The sequence below is a fragment of the Procambarus clarkii genome, chromosome 14 (genome assembly GCF_040958095.1).
Source record: "Procambarus clarkii isolate CNS0578487 chromosome 14, FALCON_Pclarkii_2.0, whole genome shotgun sequence".
Lineage (NCBI taxonomy): Eukaryota > Metazoa > Arthropoda > Malacostraca > Decapoda > Cambaridae > Procambarus > Procambarus clarkii.
The window spans coordinates 15,005,002-15,025,221 of record NC_091163.1 but is presented as its reverse complement, the minus strand read 5'-3'; the positions used below and the strand labels follow the sequence as shown (position 1 = coordinate 15,025,221).

At 44.6% G+C, this 20,220-nt stretch overlaps 1 protein-coding gene across 1 annotated transcript in view; it reads right to left on the bottom strand.

Moving 5' to 3' along the window:
- LOC138364590 (irregular chiasm C-roughest protein-like) overlaps positions 1-8,846 on the bottom strand; it is a 27,293-nt gene extending 18,447 nt beyond the window's left edge. Inside the window, exons 1-4 of the mRNA XM_069324403.1 lie at positions 8,618-8,846; positions 3,102-3,351; positions 1,370-1,610; positions 13-237 (exon numbers count right to left, since the gene is read on the bottom strand). Of these exons, the coding sequence (XP_069180504.1) occupies positions 13-237; positions 1,370-1,610; positions 3,102-3,351; positions 8,618-8,844 (943 nt within the window). The 5' untranslated portion in view covers positions 8,845-8,846. The remainder of the gene's footprint in view (positions 1-12; positions 238-1,369; positions 1,611-3,101; positions 3,352-8,617) is intronic.
- Between the last annotated feature and the right edge of the window lie 11,374 nt (positions 8,847-20,220).

Here is a 20,220-nt window from a genome sequence, read left to right as displayed (position 1 = left end):
CAATCTCCTTACATTTAACGTTGAGTGTCTGCGTTTTCCGCGTCGTGCCAACGGCGTTGGTGACTTCGCAGGCGATTGGGGAGGCGTTGTCGGACCGCGAGAGCAGCCCTAAGGAGAGCATGGCGCCGTGAGACCCGGGAACCTCGGAACCTCCTCGGAACCACCGATACGTCACCTCTCCGGGATTGGCTTCTACTCGACATGTGACAGAGGCTTCGACTCCCTCCAAGAGCTCCTCTGAAGGAAGAGAGAAGCAGAGGAGAGTTGTTGTTGTTTAAGATTCGCTACTTGGAACAAAAAGTTCCAAGTAGCACGGGCTATGGTGAGCCCGTAGGCTGAGGAGAGGATGAGACAAGTGCGTTAATGCAACAATTACCTGTCCGTCCTAAATCCCAGCGTCTTTGCGTGGAAAATTTATGTACAGCGCTATGTAGGTTAATTACCTCTATATACAGTGTTGAGGATCTTGCAGACCTAAATTAGCAGTTTCGTCAGCTTCTAGAAGCCCCCTTGTGATTTAGAGGCTAAGAAATTGTTCCTATTTCTCCTACTCACATGTTGTCTAAATCTAAAGCAAAGATGTACCCCACTGTCTAAATTAGGAATAGGAATTTCTTCAAACAATGTTTCTACATACATGTATCAGCTATAATCAGCCCCTCCTGCTTAAACTAGTAATTTCCTCATCCCTCCCCCCCCCCTTGACGGTCTCATTTCATTCAGGTCAGCGTTCAATCCCCGACCGTCCACAAGTGGTTGGGCACCATTCCTTTCCCTCGTCCCATCCCAAATCTTTATCCTGATCCCTTCCCAGTGCTATATAGTCGCAATGGATTGGCACTTTCCTCCTGATAATTCCCTCCTTCCACCCTTTAACTTGCCTAAACTAGGGTTCCCCACTTTCTAAACCAGCCAGTACACCGTGCCTAAACAAGCAATTCGACCCTAAACAGTTAGTTACTAAACAATTTCACCCTAAAGAGTTAGTTACTGTATCTGTCACGAAGTCCACATGTGCTATCTGAGGAACTTTTTGAAGAACTCTGGGGACAGATTCACGAAGCAGTTACGCAAGCACTTACGAACCTATACATCTTTTCTCAATCTTTGATGGCTTTGTTTACAATTATTAAACAGTTAATGTGCTCCGAAGCACCAGGAGGCTGTTTATAACAATAACAACAGTTGATTGGCAAGTTTTCATGCTTGTAAACTGTTTAATAAATGTAACCAAAGGCGTCAAAGATTGAAGAAAGATGTACACGTTCGTAAGTACTTGCGTAACTGCTTCGTGAATCTGGCCCCAGGTTATTAATCACCGTCTATTTTGCTTTGGAAATGTGAACATTTGACTATGAAGATCTCTCACCTGGAGAGAACACGAGCTGCACTTCGGGCGGGTACTCCACGTTAAGGCGGACCTTGGCAGCTAGGGGCGTATGGAGGGCGGGGTTGTGGGTGAGGCAGGTAAGAATGCGGGCGTGGTGATGTCGCGTGGGCGTGAAGGTGAGGGTGGCATGGGCGTTCACCCGTTTCCCATCATCCATCAGCTCCTGGGTGAGCTGAACGCCTGAGTGGATCTCAGCCCCCGTCGCGTCAAGCCACTGGATCTGTCAAGGAAATTATGCTCTGGTAAGCAAACAAAGCACAACAGTAAAGCAACGTTGCCAACCAAAAACGTTTCAGCAAAGTTGTAAAAAGGGTCCAGGAAAGTTGTAAAAAGGGTCCAGGAAAGTTGTAAAAAGGGTTTAGCAAAGTTTTAAAAATGTTTCAGCAAAGTTTAAAAAATGTTTCGGCAAAGTTTTAAAAATGTTTCAGCAAAGTTTTAAAAATGTTTCAGCAAAGTTTTAAAAATGTTTCAGCAAAGTTGTAAAAATGGTTCAGCAAAGTTGTAAAAATGGTCCAGCAAAGTTGTAAAAATGGTCCAACAAAGTTGTAAAACTCTTTCAGCAAAGTTGTAAAAATGGTTCAGCAAAGTTGTAAAAAATGTTTCAGCAAAGTTGCAAAAATGTTTCAACAAAGTTGCAAATAACCTTTCAACAACGTTAATTATAAAAATAACTGTGTGTGAAGGATGAAAATATCTAATTTTCAAGATCAATATCAGTTGTTTCTAAATCAAATACAATTATGATGAGGCGAGTTGTTATAGTGCAATTGACTCACAACCAATTACGTTCAATTCTCAGGCATAGTTAAGGTCGTGTGAGGGTAATTTTCCATGCACCTTATGCCTCTCTTCACCCAAGCAGTAAACAGGGACCAGTTGCTGAATGTCTAGACACAATGTAGACATTCCTTCATGGCTGAACTTTCGAATCCCGACGAAGCAGGGTTGAGCCAGTTCGAAGTCACAAATTATGAAAAATTATGAACTTTACATAAGGACGAAGACAACAAATGAGGTTATTTTAGAAATGCCACTGATGCCATTTTCTTCCATTCTGCCAGGGGAAGTATTGATCCTGATACGATGTGGAGGGAATATCAGGAGACTGTTGCTCCAAACACACAGAGGATAATATTCCCCAGATATTCCCGTCATAGACACATTGTGAAGGGAATATCTGGGAACTCTTACCCCAGACACGCTTTGAAGTGAAGGATGAAAACTTGTGAATACCTCTATAAGCCGTCTGGTTTGTAATATTACTACACAAATTAAAACAAATTCTTGAACAATTTATACAGCAATTAAACAGGAAGGTCACTACTCAAATGGGAAGGTCACTACTCAAATGGGAAGGTCACTACTCAAATGGGAAGGTCACTACCCAAATGGGAAGGTCACTACCCAAATGGGAAGATCACTACCCAATTGGGAAGGTCACTACCCAATTGGGAAGGTCACTACCCAATTGGGAAGGTCACTACCCAAATGGGAAGGTCACTACCCAAATACAAAGATGAATGCAGTGAACCATTCCGTGTCTCAGAAACCTTTAGATCCCACCACCGTCCACGGAGTGGGTATGGGGCTGCTGAAATGGAATTGCGTTGTTGTTCAAGATTCGCTACCTGGAACAAAAAGCCCCAAGTAGCACGGGCTATGGTGAGCCCGGAGTGGACTGGAATTGAGTTCCGCTCTCCTCCCCACGTACCTCCGGAGCCGGCCTGCCGCCGCTGCTGGAGCAGGTGAGAGAGAGAGGGACGCCAGCGGTGGCTACAGCTGGATGGTCCACGGTCGGCGGTTGTGGAGGCACGAATACTGTCAGGCGTGCCACTTGGGACCTCAACGGCAGCTCCGTCTGCGACGACACTTGGCACTGGTACTCGGCGTCGTCCTCGAGGGTCACCGGGGATATTCTTAGGCTGAAGTCGCCCTCCTCGTCCGCCCCGATCATGGAGTACCTGCAGGGTGGGAAACAGAAGGGGGTTTTATGGGGTACAAAGGAGGGGCAAAATGGGCGTTATATGGGCATTTCGACTTTAATTTTGATGGAACTTTATCGTGGAACTTTGGTGGAACTTTGGCTAGAGTGCCACGTTCTAGAAGGAGGGAATTATCAGGGGAGAGCGCCAAGCCATTACGACTGTATAGCACTTGGAAGGGGTCAGGATAAGGATTTGGGATGGGACGGAGGTAGAAGGAATGGTGCCCAACCACTTATGGACGGTCGGGGATTGAACGCCGACCTGCATGAAGCCAGACCGTCGCCTCATGCAGGTCGGCGTGACCTGCAACCCATAGAGTAGGTTTTGTTTTCCAAGACCTGACTTTTCCTGCGTAAATAGTGTATTAATGTTGTTTTCTAGGAACATTCCTTTGAAAGTAATTTTCAAACTATGTATTCGAGGCCTGAAATGTTCATTGGCCGCGGTCAATTTCAACTGACCAACAGGAATCCAGAATATCTTTCAAATCAAATTAGACCAATCAGCAGGAGCAGGGATTCATATCAGCCAATGAGAGCGCACCGAGGGAAGCCAAGAGAAGAAGCAGAGAAGGCTCAGGGAGTAGGAGAACTCGTGAAACCCTCTAAAGGTATATTCTCTCCAGAAGGTCAACGTTCAATCCCCGACCGTCCAAATGGTTGGGCACCATTCCTTTCCCACCGTCCCATTCCAAATCCTAATCCTGACCCCCTTCCCAGTGCTATATATTCGTAATGGCTTGGCGCTCTCTCCTGATAGATCCTTTCCCTTCCAGAAGTGCTTATATAGAGTCTCCTGCTAGGTATAGAGTCATTTTGGTCTTGGTTTTCAAGAGGAAACTAGATTTATTCCTCCAAGGAGTGCCGGACCAACCGGGCTGTGGTGGGTATGTGGGCCTGCGGGCCGCTCCAAGCAACAGCCTGGTGGACCAAACTCTCACAAGTCAAGCCTGGCCTCGGGCCGGGCTTGGGGAGTAGAAGAACTCCCAGAACCCCATCAACCAGGTATCAACCAGGTATCCTGCCACTACTGCCATCACGAGACGAGACCATACATGCCAGTAATTAGAGTGAGATGTTGTCAAGAGTTTCATATGTCTTCAAGAACTCAGATATAAACACAACGTTTGAAAAGAAAATGCAATTGTCTATTGAAAGAGACGTCAGAGGCAGACCAAACTAAATTCATCAATTCATTTAGTAGTAGTAGTAGCAGTAGGCATCCATCAGTCTCAGGAGATTATGGAGTTGCGCTCTGGTTGTCGGTCTGGAGTGGCCTCTCCAGGGTGCAAAGCTGTTACCCATGCAGCAGGTCCCCGAAGCCTTTGCATCTCTCTTTAATCATAGCAACTTTGTTTATATTGATTAAATACTTTACAAGTCAAGAAACCCCTACCATCAATGGTTATTATTGTTAATATTAATATTTTACAGCTACACAGCTTATAATCGGTTAAATAATTGTAAACAAAGTACAATGATTAAGGTCCAGGTTAAAGGGGGGGGGGGGGTTAAGCGGTTAAGGGGATGTACAGGTTTCGTCTGTGGCTGTGTAAATATTTGATGAATCTTGGTCCCAGGAATGAGATGGTTCAATCAGTCACATCCCCGAAGGCAAGGTCATGTATTCATAACCACAGAACTTGATAAATCATCAAGTTCCCAATAACTAGGAGGAACCTGAAGATTCCCAACCCACGAAAGGAATATTGATCTAGAAATACTCGATCAACATATTTCAATCCCAGATGCCATGTTCAGTTAATAAACAAAAATCATAGTTATACGAGCCAAAAAAATAAATATACAATAGTTTTTTTTAATTTTATATAAATAACAACGAAATTCCCCAATAACTGCAGAAAGAAAACGCAACTGGAAACAAGCAGGAATCCTTGAGAAAGATCACTGCCTGGCTTCCGAACCAGCAGTCAGCCACACTAAATAAGAAACCTCGTACAATGGGCAAAAAGAAAGAGAGAGAGAGGGGGGATATACACTACCAACCCCCAAGAGGGGGAGAAAGGGGGGCGCCTGGCCCCCAAGGAAGGGGGAACAGAACACTGTCAATACCGAGAGAAGACCGCATCCAAAAAAAGACCTGCCCCTCCTCATCCCACGAGAGGGGCGACGAGAGATATTGGGGTATTGAGCAGGGCGAGGGGACAGTCAAGTGCCTTCATGAACAACTGGACTGAGGGGGAAACATTGGATATAATCAGAGAGAAGCATGTGGGGAACCAGAGACAAGGGTGAACTTAATAAGTATAAAACATACATTGTGCAGGTGGATACTAGGGAGAGAGAGAGAGAGAGAGAGAGAGAGAGAGAGAGAGAGAGAGAGAGAGAGAGAGAGAGAGAGAGAGAGAGAGAGAGAGAGAGAGAGAGAGAGAGAGAGAAGAGAGAGAGGAGGAAGAGAGAAAACAAAGTGAGAGAGAGGGAGAGAGAGAGGAGGAAGAGGGAAAACAAAGTGAGAAAAAGGAGACCTTTCTTAAAATACATAGTGAAAACTGGCAGGGAGATATGGACCTCACAACATTAGAGGAGAGATTCGAGGGCAGAGAGAGAGAGAGAGAGAGAAATTGAGAGAGAGAGAGAGAGAGAGAGAGAGAGAGAGAGAGAGAGAGAGAGAGAGAGAGAGAGAGAGAGAGAGAGAGAGAGAGAGAGAGAGAGAGAGAGAGAGAGAGAGAGAGAGAGAGAGAGAGAGAGAGAGAGACAGAGATTGACAAGAAACTTAAAACTCAAGCAAAAATACAGAGAGACGACGTACAGTGTCATACAAAAACAAGAGACAAGCGGAAAAGACAGAAAAGTCAGAAAATATGATACGAGAAGAGAAAGAAAAGGAACAATTGGAATAAAAAGGAAGAGAAAGGACGTCAAGAAGAAGCGAGGGAGGAAACAATGATTATCATTTGCGCTGCGTCTCCGTGACAACCAAACGTTTGAGGGGACAAACAAGAAGATGAGGGGTTAGGGGGGTAGGGAGGGAGAGGGATAAGGAGACACCATCTAAGGGGAATGTTAGGGAGCTGCAGACTGATGAGGGCATATAAGTCCATCAGACGATCAGAGGGGAAATTTCACCACCAGAGGGGAAATTTCCCCACCAGAAAGGGGAAATTTCCCTAGCAAAGGGGAAATTTCCCCACCAGATGGGGGAATTTCCCCACCAGAGGGGGAAAATTTCCCCACCATAGGGGGAAATTTCCCCACCAGATGGAAAATTTCCCCACCAGAGGGGAACTTTTTTAGTCCACTTTACTACGGCCCACAAATGAGCTTATGAGATAAATAAAATGGAAAGAAAATGAGGAAAAGAGAGAGAGAGAGCGAGATGAAGGAGGAATGAGAATTAAAGATGACTATGGCCTTTAATTTGTCCGAGTTTCACGCTGTGTATCATCAGATTGTAACCTAATATAAAATCGGCAGATTATCGGACAAAATAGGAATGAAATTGTGGCTAACGGACAAATCTCGGACTGGAATACATATCAGTCTAGCATAAATCTGTCCGCCCGGACTAAATCCGAGCATGGATAAAACACACCATCAATCTGACTGGCATCAATTTCAATCAGTCTAATATCAATCTCAACTCAACTAGAACGATTATTACCCGACTAGAAGAGATATCAACCCAAATAAATTCCAGGCAAATATCAATACATTTCAACCGGATATAAACGTCATTTCAAAAAAACATCTGAATCGATTTTGTTATAGAGGGTTAGGAATGGATTTTTAAGATAACCAAGACTACTTGACTTCGTCTCCTCTCCCTCAGTTATCATTCTATCCTTCCGTCTCCTCCAGTTGTCCCTATTCCCTCTCCCTTCGTCCCTGTCAGCACCTCTCCTTCCCCACATCCGGAGGTCAGAGGCAGGCACCACTAGGGCCTCTCGGGGCCCAATAAGAGCTATCATAAAGAGGAGCAGCGTGCCACTAAAATACAAAAATGCCTCTAGTGGAGCCATTTTGTGTGTGAGAGGAACGAGTCGACTCCCTTCAATCCACCCCTACTCCATGTTAGCCCCCCCCTGCCTCCCCTCTTTTTCCCCTCTAATTAAGATCCACTTTGTGCACTCATGATATCTACTCTAGGGTAAAAAGAAAAAGGCACTCGTGAGAAATTGCTATTACGAAAGAATTTTCCCCCTCAAACCCCCAAGTCATGGATGAGTTAGGCCACATCCATTCCTCTATCCCCTCTAATATATACACCCAAGCAATCCACCGCTTTTCAGGTAAGACGGCCGACGCTTTGAAAATAAAGAGCAAAGCACCCTTCTGGAGTGGGGGAATTCACAGCGTCTTAAAACGTGCAAGATTGTGCACAAGGGTACTGGAGAGGAATCGTTACAGGGGATGCCTGTGCACATTGCAAAGTCCTTGCACAGGGCCAGGACACCAGTGTTGGGTATCGTCAGTCAGGCCCTGATGCATGTCGATCAATGACACCCCGGAGTGAATCGTCATTGCAAGCTCCAACAGGGACTAGAAGTCCTTGTATATCACTGGTGAGTATTTTGATTCGTTGCAATGCTGCGTTAAGATATCATCATCGCTGGAGCATAGTGCCTGCGATTCGTGCGAAGTGTTATCAGTGCATCACTTTGCAACAGTCTATTGCCTCGGCTTTGATAGTGGTGAAGAGCGTTAACTAGCGTGTGTAAGTTAGTTCACTTTTGTGGGCGTTGTAAATGGTGGGAAACAAGTTTCCCTATTTGCTTAGTTGCAAGTGTAAAGTGTTTTTCAGCCATTAACAGTGTTGAGAACCTCTCTCTCTCTCTCTCTCTCTCTCTCTCTCTCTCTCTCTCTCTCTCTGCTTCATAGGGTTCTGGGAGTTCTTCTACTCCCCCTAATCTATCACTCTACTCCTCTCTCTCTCTCTCTCTCTCTCTCTCTCTCTCTCTCTCTCTCTCTCTCTCTCTCTCTCTCTCTCTCTCTCTCTCTCTCTCTCTCTCTGCTTCATAGGGTTCTGGGAGTTCTTCTACTCCCCCTAATCTATCACTCTACTCCTCTCTCTCTCTCTCTCTCTCTCTCTCTCTCTCTCTCTCTCTCTCTCTCTCTCTCTCTCTCTCTCTCTCTCTCTCTCTCTCTCTGCTTGATACCTGCTTGATAGGGTTCTGGGAGTTCTACTCCCCCAACTCTATCACTATACTCCTCTCTCTCTCTCTCTCTCTCTCTCTCTCTCTCTCTCTCTCTCTCTCTCTCTCTCTCTCTCTCTCTCTCCTTACCTCTCAAACCCCTCCAGGCCTCTGTGGGTACCCAAACCGAAGCCATCTCGCGTCCACTGAAGCTGGCCTCTCCTGTTGACTACTCTACAAGGCAGGACAGCCGTTGAGCCCAACACAGCAGTCTGATGGGAAGGCATTGTGGCGAATGCCTGATCGGCTTTCCTCTGCTGATCACCGCCCACCACACCCACCGCCCACACTAGCGTCAGCACCTCCAGCAGCCTCATGCCCTGTGGGAGAGAGAGAGAGGGGTAAAGTAAAGTTGACATTCAAGGAAAAATGTAATATTTTTACGACTGAGAATATCAAATGGAGCTATGGAAGGGCTTCGAACCATCGACCTAGGTGCTCCCAGCCACCCACATTATTTATTAATAATATTATTAATATATTTCTCAATATGACTATTTTTGTATTTATTTCGTTATTATTTTAAGTGATAATAATAGTAAAGAGGCAAAAATCATATAGTATTAGTGATTAGGTAAATTAAAAATAATAATTAATGGCCCAAATGTATGGATTAGTAAGCCTTCCCAGGGGTTGATAGGTATCCACCCAGGGATTGGTGTAGGCCTGGATAACTGTTCTGTGGTATATAAGTCGTTATCAAAACAAGACCAATCAAGTCCCCGTTTCAAATCAAGCAACGGGTGAAAAAAAATGTGCGCATTCACTCATTCATGTTCGTGCCCACACACGCGCTTTCACACGCACGCGCACGCACACACACGGATTCACACGGACGCAAGGGGGACACAACACACGCACACAAGGGGACACAGGTGAAAACTGAGTGCCCAAATGAGCCACAGAGATATTAGAAAGAACTTTTTTAGTGTCAGAGTAGTTGACAAATGGAATGCATTAGGAAGCAATGTGGTGGAGGCTGACTCCATACACAGTTTCAAATGTAGATATGATAGAGCCCGATAGGCTCAGGAACCTGTACACCTGTTGATTGACGGTTGAGAGGCGGGACCAAAGAGCCAGAGCTCAACCCCCGCAAACACAACTAGGTGAGTACACACACACACACCCCCCCCCCCACACACACACCCCCCCCCCACACACACACACACACACACCCACCCCACACACCCACACACACACACACACACACACACACACACACACACCCCCCCCACACACACACCCCCCCCCCCCACACACACACACCCCCCCCCCCACACACACACACACCCCCCCCCACACACACACCCACACACACACACACACACACACACACACACACACACACACACCCCCCCACACACACACACACACACACACACCCACCCCACACACCCACACACACACACACACACACACAAAACACATCACACACACACACACACACACACACACACACCCGCCCCACACACCCACACACACACACACACACACACAAAACACATCACACACACACACACACACACACACACACACACCCACCCCACACACCCACACACACACACACACACACACACACACCCACCCCACACACCCACACACACACACACACACACACACCCACCCCACACACCCACACACACACACACACACACACAAAACACATCACACACACACACACACCCACCACACACACCCACCCCACACACCCACACACACACACACACACCCACACACACACCCACACACACACACACAAAACACATCACACTCTCCCCTCTCACCCTTCTCACATCACAACATAACATACCCTTCCCCCTCTTTATAAAATAGATGAATGAGTTGAATGTAATGAATCTGGAGTAGGTGAGGCGAGGGGACTCTTGGGGAAAGTGTGCGTAAAATTCTCCCCTCTGGCAGCCCTCTGTCGCCAGAAACGCCTAAAACCGGTTCCACCATTGCAATTATAACGTGACCTTTGTGTATAATATATGTCAAACACAACATTAAACCTCTGGGAACAAATCCACAAGGGCCGTGACGAGGATTCGAACCTACGTCCGAGAGCATCCCAGACGCTGCCTTAATGTGTGTAATGAAGTAAGGGCGAAGATCTACGGCCTATTGACATAGCTCGAGGGCATCGGGGGGGGGGGGGGAGTTGTGTAAAAACCCCTGGTTTGTGTCTCGGAGAGGCTGCAGGGTCCAAGTAAGTTCAGTAGAACTTCTGGTTGCTATTCTTTTGACCATGTCGTAGCTCAGTCGATTAAGGCAGCGTCTGGGATGATCTCGGACGGAGGTTCGAATCCTCGTCACGGCCCTTGTGGATTTGCTCATATGATGCATCACGCTATTGTGATTTCTGCGTGTACTGAGTCTCTGGTTTTCGATAGGTTAGTTTGGGCAGGGTTTTGTGAGGTCGGGTTAGATTGAGTTGGGTTTGGCTATGATGGGTGGGTTTAGTTGGGTTGGATTAGGTTCGGTTAGGATGGTTTGAGGTGGTTTGGGTCGAGGACAAGATAGGGTTAAGTTAGGTTTGGTTTGGATAAGTTAGCACAATATAGGCAAAGTTAGGTTGGGGTTTGGATGAGTTAGGACAATATAAGCTAAGTTAGGTTGAGTTGGGTGTGATGTCAGGGCAGGATAGGTTAAGTTATGTTTGTCTAAAGAGCCTCAGTGACGTAGGGTGATAGCAATTTTCCTCAGGTCTTAGCCCCTAATCAAAGAGGCTAAAATAGGTTATCAGGCAGTGACTAAGAGGTAGGATAGGGTGTGGAGGGACGGGGGGAAGGTTGGGGAATGGGTGGAAGAGGGGTGGTGGGGGAGTGTGGGAGAGTAAGGGATGGGGTGAATGGGTGGTGGGAAAGGTTAAAGCTTGAAGATATCATGTGTTGACTCAGAGACATCTGGGAGTGGAGTGTGGTGAAGTGGCAAGGAGAGAGAGAGAGAGAGAGAGAGAGAGAGAGAGAGAGAGAGAGAGAGAGAGAGAGAGAGAGAGAGAGAGAGAGAGAGAGAGAGAGAGAGAGAGAGAGAGAAAAAGAAGCAGAGGAAAAGGGGTCTAAGAAAATTAGGAAAGGGAAAGCGAGAGAATGAGAAGCAATTAAGTACAATTAGAATAAGAAGGGGAAGAGAGGTGAGAGAATACGTGAGATGGGAGACGAGAGAAGGAAGAGTGAAGGAAGAGTGAAGGAAGAGCTGGACTTATCGCTGAATACTCTCACGTTGAATACACACTAACCAAAAAAAACTTCCTCAACTTTAAACGCTCAAACGTTCACAATATTAAAAAGTCTCAAGTAGAAGTTTGATAAATGCTCTTGCCTCACTTCCTCACCTCTCCCTTGATTCCCCCCTCCTCTCTCTCCCCTCCTTCCTCTTTCACCCCCTCTCCTTTCTCTCACCCCCTCTCCAACCTCTCACCCCTCTCCTTCACTCCTTATTTCTCTCACATTCCTGTTTCCCTCCCTCTCTCTCTCTCTCTCTCTCACTCTCTCTCTCTCTCTCTCTCTCTCTCTCTCTCTCTCTCTCTCTCTCTCTCTCTCTCTCTCTCTCTCTCTCTCTCTCTCTCTCTCTCTCTCTCTTACCTGTGCTGACGTATCAGAATCGTATTGGGGTTGAAAACAAGATAACTGTGTCAATGTTAGTAAATAATAAATTAAAACAGTCACCATCTTGTAGCCACAGACAGATTATCACCCACGGAGGTCACAGCTCACAACACCCAAGTCCAACCAATCAAAAACCATTCCACAGGATAAAATTATTCTGTATATTACACAGCCCAACCAATCACAGCAGCCACAACACCAAGGGCCAGATTCAAGAAGCAGTTACGCAAGTAGTTACGAACTTGTCCATCTTTCCTCAGTCTTTGACGGCTTTGGTTACATTTATTAAACAGTTTACAAGCATGAAAACTTGCCAATCAACTGTTGTTATTGTTATAAACAGCCTCCTGGTGCTTCGGAGCTCATTAACTGTTTAATTATTGTAAAACAAAGCCGCCAAAGATTGAGAAAAGATGTACAGGTTCGTAAGTGCTTGCGTAACTGCTTCGTGAATCTGGCCCCCAAGACTCTAACCAATCAAAACCCTATGACACAAAAATAATATCCTGCAACTCAACATGGGCCAACCAATGGCATCTCTCGACACAAAAGACGACCAAGCGACCAATTACATCCCATTACACATGACAAGGATGGTTAAGGTATCACCCTTCCTCACTACTTTTATACTAATGAAAGACTTATCTGCTTTCTTAAACAGCTGTTAAACAGCTGTTAAACAGCTGCTTGGGGGCATTTAAGGTTCCTTATTCTGTCTATAGCCCCATTTACCTCAATTCTTCCCCCTTCCTACCTCAACCCCCCCCCCCTCCTAACAATTCCCCAAACCCCTCCTCCCTCCTCCACCCTTACTTGTAATCCCCACCGCCACCACAACTACACCCCCCCCTCCTGCTACAACCTTCACTTTCCTTCCAACTCACAACACTTGATCCTCACCCCTCCCACAACAGCACCTTCTTCCCCCCCCTCTCACCACAACACTCCCACAACTACACCCTTTCCTCATAACTGCAATACTCATTATCTGTGTCATTCATTCCCCTCCCCTCCTCCCCTCCCCTTCCCCTACCCATATCCCCCTACCCTTCCACTTCCCCCCCGCCCCTAAACCTTCCCCCACTTTCACAAATTCCCTTCCAAACCCAAATTTTGCGGATTCCTGACAAATCACATTTTCTTTCGATCTCTGTCTCAGTATCAGATGGAAGAGACAAAGGACAGAGGAATGCCTTCCCCGGCACAAGAGGGATCACAAAAAGTGTCATTAATCCACGGATACACAACACAAGAAGATCTCAGAACACAAGCACGTCAAGTCGAGGAACAAGGGGGGGGGGGGGGAAACAACGGAAAATTCTTGATTTCGAGCAGTACTCGCAAGACTGTTGGTGGGGGCAGTAATTACAAACTGTTGATGGGGTTCTGGGAGTTCTTCTACTTCCCCAAGTTCGGCCTGCGACCAGGCTTGATCTATCTACCTCTCTACTCACAAAAAATCTATCTACCTCTCTACTCACAAAAAATCTATCTACCTCTCTACTCACAAAAATCTATCTACTTCGCTACTCATAAAAAATCTATCTACCTCTCAACTCACACAAAATTTATCTGCCTATCTACCCACAAAAAATCTATCTACCCTAAAAAAAATGCAGATATTTAAACATTAGCAACTCTGCCGCGGCATAAAAAATTCCCCACCAAACTGTCCAAGCGTTGCCAACGACAGGCAATAATAACAATAACACCCCCCCCCTCTTTTCCCCTTCCCCCCCCCAGACAATTCCAACTCTCCCCTCCTCCCCCCCCCACAGTCTCCCCTCAACCGTTCAAACGATCATATCAATTTTCAACTGGTACTGCTTTGTTCTAATATCAACCCTTTCCCTTTGGGTAAACAAATAATCTAAATCCTCTAAAAACATGAGAATTTTTTTTTGAGTATCAGAGTAATGAACAAGTTGCACTCCAGTTGCAACTTGAGTGCAGACACGCACACACACACACACACACACACACAATCACACACACACACACACACACACACACACACACACACATACACACACACACACACACACACACACACACACACACACACACACACACACACACACACACACACACACACACACACACACACACACACACACACACACACACACACACACACACACACACACACAAGGCATCAAATGCAGGAATGAAAAGCACCCCTAATAGGTTTTTGAAACTCGTACATAAGTCGAGAAAAACTTGAGAGGCGGGACCCGAGAGCAGTAGCTCATCCCCCCACCCCCCCGTAGATACAACTAGATAAAATACCTTGCCTTCTTATCTCCTAACGACCCCTTGCCCCCCCCCCCACACACAAAATCTAATTTCTCTGCAACTAGGAATGGAAAAATCTGGTCAAAGTGGAGATGGTACACAAAAGGGGAGGGGGGGGGGAGGGGGGTGCCAATGTTGCACAGGAGGGGTGCCAACGTTGCACAAGGCAGTGCCATTGCTGTCATCAGATAGCGCTGTTATATTGTTACGGTTTGTTTCTGGGCTGTTATTTTGTGTGGACAGCCAGCGTGATAACACTGGTAAGGGAAGGGGGGGGGGGGTGAAGGGGAGGGGGAGGGGGGTGTGGGGAGGGAGAGAGAGGGGGGAGGGGGGGTAAGCCATAGTGGCTGCTGGTTATTAAGGACGATAAGCGTGACATCAAAGTGTTAATATTGCCCGGTTTAATGGCATTAAACTAGTAGTGCCACAGGATGCCAAATTCTCTCTCTCCCTCTCTCTCCCCCCCCCCTCTCTCTCTCTCTCTCTCTCTCTCTCTCTACTGAGGTTAAGTGGGGCAAATGGGTGACAGTGGTGCTTAGAATGGTGCTCTGTGGACAGTCGAGTGAGCTGGAATGAACCCCAAAGGTCTGCAACATGCATGACTGGCTTGCAATGCTGTAAACCACAATACACGTGGTGTACCTTTCCTTCGAGTGGTATACAGGGATGAAGTAACTACAGAGCCACTGGTACACCAACCCATCCTCCCCTAGATTTACCCAAACGTCAAGAAAACAGTCAATTTAAAGCCCTCCCCTCCGGCACAGACACTCACATGCAGCTTCCCTACACTTTCTAACACTTCCCACTATGGCCATCACCCCCAACACCACCCCTATTACCACCCCACCAACCACCCTAACCCTAGCTAGGAGGCAACTTTCACCACCTCCAGGGATACCAACCATATTGGCACCACTTCCACCTGCAGAAGGTAAAAAGTGGACATGTAGATAGAACCTCAATTGGGTTTTCACCTGTGTGACTTCCCCTTCCAGTGGCCAGACTCACTCAGGTGCGATGATCCGGCCCACAGCCTCAGGAGAGGGAGAGAGAGAGAGAGAGGGGGAAATGGAAGAGGTCGGCGCGGTGCGAAAATGGAATAGAGAAGGGCGAGGGGCAATTCGAGAGGGATGCAATGAAGAGAGGATGAGAGAAAGGGGAGAGGGGAGATGTGGGAGGGAGGGAACGTGGGAGAGGGATGAGGGGGGTAAAGGAGAATGTAGTGGAATGGAAGGGGGGTAGAAGAGCCGAAAGAGGAGGCAAATGGGAGGGGAAAAGAATAATGGGGAAGGAAAAGGCCATTAATCTAGGGATAGGTTGGGTTAGGTTTTCTCTAAAGAGTAACGATAACACACAGTGGTAAGACTCTACTCAATTCTTCGACCCAATTCGATTTAAAGAGTAAAACACGATTCATACAAGTAAGGGAACAGGAGACAGAGAGAGAGAGAGAGAGACAGAGAGACCCTCTCTCTCTCTGTCTGTCTCTCTCTCTCTGTCTCTCTCTCTCTCTCTCTCTCTCTCTCTCTCTCTCTCTCTCTCTCTCTCTCTCTCTCTCTCTCTCTCTCTCTATCTCTCTCTCTCAGGGTGATATAGGGAGCCTCGCAGCGCCATCAGCCTCTGACAAGTAAAGTCAATTCAGATTGGAATATCAACATATTTACGTACATATAAACATCGATTTCCTTTGTCTGTGTAATGCTCAATTAACGCGACGAACAGGTTATATTTTTTATGGGTATGAGAGAAACGTTTTTCTAAATGTTTCGCTTATCGGGTTTTCCAACTCTGTGAGTTACATTTTATTCTGTTTGGCTTTCCTTCTCGATTAGTTATGTTCTGTCATGTCTCGTGATGGGTGAGTACTTACGTAACTTGCCTATTTGTGCTTGCTGGGGTTGAGCTCTGGCACTTTGGTCCCTCCTCTCAACTGTCAATCAACTGGTGTACAGGTTCCTGAGCCTACTGGCCTCTATCATATCTACACTTGAAACTGTGTATGGAGTCAGCCTCCACCACATCACTGCCTAATGCATTCTACCTGTTAACTACCTTTAGTGTGTGTGTGTGTATATTTGTATGTGTATGTGTATGTGTATGTGTATATATATATATATATATATATATATATATATATATATATGACAATGTCAGACCACGGAGGAAAAATGAAACAGGAAATTTCCTTAAGTACTTTCGTATATTAAATACATCTTCAGAAGGTCCTTCTGAAGATGTATTTAATATACGAAAGTACTTAAGGAAATTTCCTGTTTCATTTTTCCTCCGTGGTCTGACATTGTCACATTCTTAATCACGTGTTTATTTTCGTGATATACACACACATATATATATATATATATATATATATATATATATATATATATATATATATATATATATATATATATATATATATATATATATATATATATATATATATCTCAGCCTATCTCACCTCTCCCCCAAAACAAAACAACATTCTGGAGAAATAAAAAGATTGCCAAAAACTTCTCCCCTATGAGGACCTGCCTCCTAGAGAGGAGAATCTAGTCGTAACTTTCTCTCTCACGCCTCGTTGCCTGCTTGGCAGAAGCTCTTAGTCTATTGTAAAGGCCCAGAAACTTTCAAATTCCTTTTTAGATACGTGGCATACCAACAAAAAAAATTAATGTATATACAAAATTGTAACCTTTTTTTTAATATTTAAAAAAAAGGATATATGATAGCTCTTGTTATCTTGATTTGGCCTTTTTTTATAGCAATAGAATGATGAGAATAGAACCAAAAAATAGAAGACTACAATCCACTATTAATCTTAAAAAAAAAAAAACAGATTCAAACACAATGTCATCAAAACCACACACACACACAGGTATCAATACCAAGACATTCCCACTCTACACAAACACGATCCCTATCATTCTTGTTTGCCATCAAACAAGGTACCAAAACACGCAAAGCAAACAAAGTCCACTTTGCAACCGGCTTCCCCAGTGAAGCCAAGGATAGTGTTGACAGCCTTGACTTAAAACTCTTCCAAAGGGGCTCGTTTGACAGTGAAATATGGTTGTTGGAGACAAGCTATTTAGTGATGATAGAGAGAGCCTGTGACAAGATGTGGGAACGCCTGTGACACGGTGGGATCAACCTGTGACAAGGTGAGGATTCCAATAATTTTTTTAAAATTTTTGAGCCTAAATGGCAAGAATCTGATCAACTCAATAGCCCCAAGAGATCATCAAATTAACGAGCCGAGCTTAATTTTTTAATTGATATATTTAATACCATAAATGAGTTTTGATTTTTACCTACTTTTTGAGTTTTATTTGAAAGAAATCTGACAGTTCTAAGTATTTTTTATATTTTAGTTGAAAAGTTACCTTCATCTGCAGACAAAAATGTATCAACAGGGCCCAACTAGTTTTTGTGTTGTATGCAAACACATCATAATCGGATTGACTAAATAACAGTCATTGGAAAGTATATTAAAGAGAGTTTTTTTTAATTACAGGGATATTATTGAGAATTCACGACGCTTCATTTTTAGCGGGAAAATTTCAATATAAATACTAATTTAAAAACTCCAATTTGAGCATGTGCTTGCACTTTATTTGTTAGTATTTATTAGAGTTTTATAAACAAAAAAATTACACAATATACAAATCGACGGGTTTTAAAAAGTTGTCAAAGTAATATCCAGAAAAAAGTTCTTTTATAATCCCATATTTTTATAAATAAAAAATTAACACCAGATTCATGATTTTTATCATTACAAAAAGTATATTATTAGTTTTTGATAACTGTATATAACTTTTGTCTTCCCCAATCATACCAAACATGTAACTTTGAAAAAAAAATAAATGTGTTTAAGAAGAACGTAAAGATACCCATTATATTTAATTTCCCTTCAGAACTAATACTACGGGCTCACCATAGCCCGTGCTACTTGGAACATTTTGTTCCAGGTAGCGAATCGACAACAACAACAACATTCAGAACTAGCATACATGCAAATATTCAAAAAATTAAATAACAATAAAATATATATTTATATCTAAAGGAATTTTCAAAAGCATGGCTTGGTACCTCTCGGAGGAATACAAAATACCTTCTCACAAAGGTATTTGTGAAATGCGACTTGAGAATGGTCCTAGACGGACCGAAACGTCGTCGTCCCTTCACTTTCTAGTGTGTGGTCTGGTCAACATATTTCAGCCACGTTATTGTGACTCCTCGACTGCATGTTCTCTCTATTCTCTTTATTTCAGAAAATCTCTCTTTTGCACTAATAGAGAAAGTGAGTACCGAGCAGTACTCAAGACGGGACAACACCAGTGATTTAAATAGCATTAACTTTATTATGAGATCCTTGTATATGAACGTACTCATAACCCATCCTATCATTTTCCTGCCTGACTCTATATTCATTAGGTTATGATTCACTAAATGCAGGCGATGAGTCATCAATAACGTGGCTAAAGTATGTTGACCAGACCACACACTAGAAGGTGAAGGGACGACGACGTTTCGGTCCGTCCTGGACCATTCTCAAGTCGATTGTGAATGAATGAACTCAACTCACTAAATGTTTGATCGCGAGAAATCCCAATACATGGGAAGAGACAATGGTTATATACTCCAAGACAATATGAGCTCATATATAATATATATATGAGGATTTTTATCAATTATAAGACCATTGTCACGTGTTTCAGATGTCGGGGATGACAAGCAAAAACAGGAAACCTTCCGACGAATGAAGTAACTACTCACAAAATACTCACGAAAGGAATAAATGGATAAACAAGAAGATGGATCTTTTAACTCACTATTGAACTGAATCCAATGAGTCAATATCCCGATAAAATATAAGCCGACGAATCCACAGTGAGTCACGCTATACCATGATCCCTATAACCACTCCATAGCTCCTCTTTATTCCTATATACTTCCTTCCATCTCTCCTTCCCTTTTCCGTCCCTTCCCTCCCTCTCCCTGGCACCCCTGGGCGGCCCACCGTCGCCACCCGGGGTTCGATAATCTCCAATATGCAAATAAAAACAACAAATACACTGAAATTTACCCGAGGCGGCCATTGAGGACAGCGCTGGGAGGGAAGGGGTGGAAAGGGAGGGAACAGGAGAGGGAAAGGGGGGGGGGGTATGTAGGAGGCTGTAGAGGAACTGGGAAACGGAACAGACTAGGCTAAAGGGGTCCGCAATGAATTGCTGAGGAAAAGGAGAGACGGAAAAAGATTTTGAGATGGTTAGGAGGAGGAAAGAGATCAGTTAGTTTAGGGAGAATGTTTACAGTTGACTGGATGAGGGTGAGTAGAGTTGACTGTGACTGAGTGAGATAATCTGGATGATTGCTAATATAGGGAGATTTTGGTTGAGACAGAGAGTAAGGGAGATAGTTTGGTTGAGACAGAGAGTAAGGGAGATAGTTTGGTTGAGACAGAGAATAAGGGAGATAGTTTGGTTGAGATAGAGAATAAGGGAGATAGTTTGGTTGAAACAGAGAGTAAGGGAGATAGTTTGGTTGAGACAGAGAATAAGGGAGACAGTTTGATTGAGACAGAGAGTAAGGGAGACAGTTTGGTTGAGATAGAGAGTAAGGGAGATAGTTTGCTTGAGACAGCGAGCAACAGAGAGAGTCTGAGACAGAGAGAAAGTTTAATTTGAACAAAATAACACTGTGATGAACATAGACTCGACTTTGTCAAGAAAGAAGGACAACCTCTCACAGAAACCCACATAGGAGATATGATAACGATATCCC